The sequence below is a fragment of the Hydra viridissima genome, unplaced genomic scaffold, assembly GCF_058129835.1.
Source record: "Hydra viridissima isolate aposymbiotic clone 2 unplaced genomic scaffold, HvirCarnegie_v1 scaffold_7, whole genome shotgun sequence".
Classification (NCBI taxonomy): Eukaryota; Metazoa; Cnidaria; class Hydrozoa; order Anthoathecata; family Hydridae; genus Hydra; species Hydra viridissima.
Window position 1 is genome coordinate 4,856,777 of NW_028324306.1, and position 6,000 is coordinate 4,862,776.

Genomic DNA, 6,000 nt, shown 5'->3' on the forward strand with positions numbered 1-6,000 from the left:
CTATAATTTGATGACTTTAGGTGATTTGATCACTTAGTGTCTAGAAACATTTGCACAGCAGTGTATAACTAAAAACACATATAAATATTCAGTGATAATCTGGTATTTTTAAAAATTACCATAGAAACATAATTAAAAATAAACTGATTTTTGGAAATAATAATGTTAGAAAAATATTTATTCTCTTCAACAACAGAAAACAAAAATAAAAGCCTTATTGAAAAATTGACTTTGCTACACACAAAAAAGAGGAATTGATAAAAGTTGTCATACTTTCATGTTTATCTTTAAATTAAAAAAAATAAAATAAGTAAAATAGTTGATAAAACAGTATTTACACAAAAAACATTGTTACAAACAAAAAACATACATTGATAACAAATTGTCATACTTTTAAGTATATTTTTCAATTTTATAAAAATTAATAAAATAGTTGATAAACTAACATTTATATATATAAGGTAACATTATTTAATTTTTCTAAGGAAAATACACTGGATAAAGGTGAAAAAAAGCAACCAAAATCAAAAAGTTAATTATTTTTCTCACCATCATTTTATGAATCAATTTTTCTATTATATAAAAAAAATTGTTTTTATTGAGTAAAGCTCTTTTAAAAAATTTTTTCTCAAACTTTTACAAGAAAAACTTTTTTTAGTTGTATACAACATTTGTCTACTTAAAATTAAAGACAACTTATTTTTGCTCATTTTCAATGAGAGCTTTCTCCAGCCTTTGACTTCTTTTCTTGTCGATGAGTTCTAACTCACGTATTTTCTAAAATAAAAAGCACAGTAAACAGGTTGAAATAGGAAACAACGCAAGAGAAGAAAAGTTCAAAAGTAACATTGTTTTAATTGAACTAAGAAAAAGTTGAAAATTTATTCATAACCAACTTGTGAAATTTCTGTTTCAATTGTCAAGAGGTAGTCTCTTTCTTGACCAAGATTCTTCATCTCCTTTAAAAACTGCCTTCTTTCTTCAATTTCTTGAAGAACTAAAAGTTAGAAATAATTGAAATTTAAACATATACTGTTTGAATTTTTTTATAGCGTTAAAAAAAAAAAAAACGAAGATATACCAGCATCAAAGCAATCAATTTCTTCAGATGATTTGCTAACATTCACAGGAATTTTTTTTTGCGTTTTTTTAAACTGCTTAAAATCCCTTCCATAGGCCATTTTATTTTGTAGCAACTCTTTATCATCTTCTGTTATTATTTCTAAATTATGGTAAAATATCATAATCTTAGATAATCATGTCATATACATAAACTCTATTCATAGATAGTGAAAGATCAAAACATGAGTGAAAATGAACGTCCATAACTTTCACCAATTCAGGTGAAAGTGATGAAAGAAGGAACACCAGCTGTTTGATTCAGTTACAAACAAGTTCTCCTACCAACCTTATCAAACAAAATCCCAACAAAACAAATTTGTTTCTAGCTTCAGATTTAACCATTCAATAACAATAACAAAAAATTTTATGTTAAGCTAATTAAAAATCTTACTTCCAGGCTTTGGTACATAAAGGTTGCTTGTATTATCTTTTTCACATATTAAGTCTATAACCTCTTTTTTTCGCTTTCCTGATGCAAATTGAGATTGATTCTTTACTTTGGTTTGTGCTTGCTGTTTTTGCAATTTTTGTTTGCTGCAGCTACTTGTAGGATTACAACTTAGCGGAAGTGAACAACCATCTAAAGTATACAAAATAACTAGTAAAGGATTGAAAGATCAAGTTTCTTATAATAGCAAAAAAAAAAATTAAAATTATTACCTTTTATTGACTCTCTTATTTGTTTTTTTTGAAAAGAAGTTAACTTGGATTTTTCCATCATAACTATAGAAAAAGTACACATACATACATACATACATACATACATACATACATACATACATACATACATACATACATACATACATACATACATATATAGTATAAACATATAGAACATAGATATATATAACCTCTGAGAAGTTCTTGTGTTTGAGGACTAACAACATTTCCATTTTTAAAATGTTGACTACTATGAGCAAGATTTCCTTTGAAATCCATTTATTTTATCTATGAAAAACATTTTAGCATTATTATTGTATGAGTTTTAAAAGTTAAAAATGTTTATTAAATTATGATTAACATTTGCTTTAAACACATTTTGATAAAATCTATATGTAAAAACAATTTCTATATGTAAAAATTTTGAAAACTCAAAGTAAATTTAATGACAAAACATTTTTACGTTGTTTGAACCTTATATAGCATATAGAGTACATAACTTAAATAAGTTTGTTAATTTATGAATAAAAAAATTTTTTTTTTTAAGGAATAAATTTTTATACTTTTTCTATATCTTTATTACAAAAAGTTATAACAAAAATAGGATTAATTGCATTTAAATATCTACATAGCATAATACTGCATTTAAATGCAATATTATGCTATGGAAAATAATAATATTATACTAAACAAATGCAATAAAGAGGGGAGCTGGAGGGAAGGTGGGTGTTATATTATTATGTAAACTATACTCTAAATTTTAGCTTAGCATTGTTTTTTATCGTATTTCTTCCTTCTGCATTTAATAGATTTCATCCCACAAAGCACTTGTCTTATTAGGATACCATTTTCATGTTAGTTTTTATGTAATCACATCATATCAATATTATATAATAAAAGCCTAACATATTCTAATTACATATACAACTGGAGTAAATCTGGTATTACCTTACTTATAAAACTTAGAGTAACATAGACTGACTCAACACAGCAATAGTTAGCACCAATGTCAGGGTTTTAAACTTAACATAGCAGATAAAGCGGTCTTTTATAATTAGGATCAATTCTATTCCTTATTTTGCTGATAAAAATGAAGATGATATGACTAATTCTTGTTGCAAAATAATATTCATTGAATAGTGACTTAGATGTAATTTAATTGCACAAACTAAGTTTGTTTCATTGGTTGTCAAGCTTAGGATAAAATCAACAAAGAAATGTTAAAACAAACAAACAAATGGCAAGTATTTATAAAAATCATAATTTAAATACATAATTTAAATGAACATAATTACAAGTATTCATATAATTTATAATACAATAATACATGAACATAATTACAATTTAGGACTTGGAAAATATTCAAAAAAATCAGTAAAAAAGTTTTTTCTATTAATGTAAGAAAAGCAATTCTTGTGAGGCTTTTTTTTATAATAACCTGAAGCAGCTAATACAACTGCAAAATGAGATAAACCAACTATCCTATAAATCTTATTTGTTAAAATTCCACTGCCTGGGACACCAAGCAAATCAACAGAACACTCTAAAACTTTAGAGAAGCTTACAGTAAATACATCAGTTACTTCATTTTTGTTTAACGCAGCATAAAAGCTGTTCATTATCAAACCATACACTGGATAAACTATATATAGTTTTCCATTTCGATAATTGAACAAGGAAGGACCCTCACATAGAATCTGAATATTATCTTCTTTCAATCCTATTTCTTCTTTAGTTTCACGCAAAGCAGTTTCTTGATGAGTCTCATTTATTTCACATTTACCACCTGGCATACATACCTCACCTGCAAACAGTGATAACTTATTATGTCTAACAGTAACCAGAACATCTAACTCATGATATTGATTAAAAACCAACGGTATTAGTATCGCTGAGGGTATTGGTTGAATTTCCTTAAGTTTTTCTGAAAAAAAACTTCTTTGATGGTTATAAATATGTTGATGGTACGGTTTAAGATATAAACTCCATTTCTCAAATTTCTCTTTTATAATATCTTTATGATATGCAACTTCAGAATTAACTTTAATATGAACTATCTTCATTCTACGAAGTAAAATTTAGATAAAATAAATCTCCATGAGATACGGTTTACAAAATGAAGCGTTCGTTATATAATGGCTCGCAAGTTTATATGGCACATAAAACTATAGAAATAAGTGACTCTTTCAAAGTATCTTTCAATAGGTGTGAAAGTATCTTTCAATAGGTGTGAATTATTTTACATTCAGGTGTCAAAATATTCATTATAACTTCCCTTTTCATTATGCATGATTTAACACTTCCTGGCTGTTAAGTAATAATTTTAAAATGTTAGCATAGTTCGAGCTCAGTTGGTGGGTAAAATATTTTTAAAATTCAATTATATACTTTCCTTCAGAACAAACCTAACTGATATATTTACAAGACAATATGTTATCCTATTATAGCCGCTAAAATCTAACTTATTAAGTCAAATATTAAATTAGAAAATTTAAACTCAAAATTACTCTTCGGAACATTGTTTATGTTTGACAGTTAGGTTATTGTTGCATTTAAAGGGGCAGTTTGTTCACCAGAGAATTAGGTCGCTGTAACGTTTATTCTGTGCAGGCAAATGTCTTGCAATTTGGAATAGTTTGAGTATAAGTTCACTTTACAAGGCATTAACCCAAGATAGCGTAAAGAGCGAAGCGAGGAGAATATCGCAGCAACAAAGCCCAGTATTGCCAGTGAGCCAAATTTGTCGAATTCACAACGATCGCAACAATCTCAGACGTCACCGTGGAGAATTTTGCTTATGGATTTGTCTATATATTCCTTTAAAATCATATTGACTCAAGACCTGAAGCCAAACGAACATAGATTGTGTAAGGAGTAAAAAACCTCTTTCTTAGACATGGCACATATTTGGATAAAATAGGATTTTGTTAACAAAACGCTGTCATTGGTACGAGAACAACTCACATGTATAACATGAAATGCCGCTGCATACTGAAAAACTCATCAAGAAGTGTGATTAACAACATGACGGCGATATCAGACCTAATTTCTTCCTTAATGAAAATGGAAGAACAACTTTACTCAAAATTTAAGAACATTCATACTGAAGAGATTTGACTCCTATAAAACGGCACTACGTGCCATATTTCTCATGCTACGGTTAGTTTGCTGAAGAATAAGTTCGGTGATTGGATCATCTCATAAGGAGGATTTGTGATTTAACCGTTGTGATTATGTGATTTGACACCACTTGCGGCCATTTGAATGATAACTTGTTTCAAACAATCAGAAACTAACTTGATAGATTAAGCCGTTGTTGCTTTATTAAAATATATCATTCTTACAACCTTTATAACAGTTTAACATCTTAAAATGAAATTTCTGTAACAAAAACTTTGACGAATGCAGGATGATGATGATGATGATGATGATGATGATGATGATGATGATGATGATGATGATGATGATGATGATGATGATGATGATGATGATGATGATGATGATGATGATGATGATGATGATGATGATGATGATGATGATGATGATGATGATGATGATGATGATGATGATGATGATGATGATGATGATGATGATGATGATGATGATGATGATGATGATGATGATGTATAAAAGTTATCGGACAAAAAAACCTAAATTGCTTTTTTATAAGTAAAGAAAAAAATACTATTTATTATTTTAAATAAAAATCAGTTATTCCTAAAATGAAAAAGTTCCATCATCTGCATTAGATCTCGATTTCGCTTTCACACCTTTTGTAAGCGACTGTAAAAAATTATAATCAACTTTTTTTTAGTTTTAATTTGATGCGATCAATCCAGACTTGCTCTGCTGAAGCTTCCCAACTTCCTTCGTAAATCTTTTAGCCAATGTCCCCAAAAGTTCTCGGTTGGTCCATCCAACTTAGAGAATCTTTAGAGTCATAAGAACTTGCTAATTTTGACCAAAATAAATCCGAGTTAGTCATCATGATATTTGTGAATGAAAGAAGCCGTTTTTCAAAGCATTCATTAATAGACTGATGCATTTATTGTTACAGCCTTGGAAGTACGATGCAATAACTCAGACATACCAAGGTTAGATACGGTTATCCACATTAATATTTTTTTCGGAAATTTCTCTTTTCCTACAAAGCGAACACTTTTTGGGCATGTTGTCTTTGATATTTGTGTTGTATCCAGAACTTGCAGGCATGTTTTC

The 6,000-nt window shown here is 28.3% G+C and overlaps 2 protein-coding genes across 2 annotated transcripts; both read right to left on the reverse strand.

Annotated features, from left to right (window-relative positions):
- Window positions 1-576: 576 nt before the first annotated feature.
- LOC149885751 (UPF0193 protein EVG1 homolog) lies at window positions 577-2,105 on the reverse strand. The gene is made up of 6 exons (XM_090094155.1): window positions 1,974-2,105; window positions 1,783-1,845; window positions 1,514-1,702; window positions 1,082-1,222; window positions 897-997; window positions 577-777 (listed from the first exon to the last, which is right to left on the reverse strand). The coding sequence occupies exons 1-6, from the start codon at window positions 2,059-2,061 to the stop codon at window positions 697-699; spliced, it is 663 nt and encodes a 220-aa protein (XP_089950281.1). The 5' UTR covers window positions 2,062-2,105; the 3' UTR covers window positions 577-696.
- A 908-nt stretch (window positions 2,106-3,013) lies between these two features.
- Window positions 3,014-4,824, reverse strand: LOC145184832 (uncharacterized). The gene has a single exon (XM_090094433.1). It carries the CDS (start codon window positions 3,843-3,845, stop codon window positions 3,120-3,122), a length of 726 nt encoding a protein of 241 aa, XP_089950559.1. The 5' UTR covers window positions 3,846-4,824; the 3' UTR covers window positions 3,014-3,119.
- Between the last annotated feature and the right edge of the window lie 1,176 nt (window positions 4,825-6,000).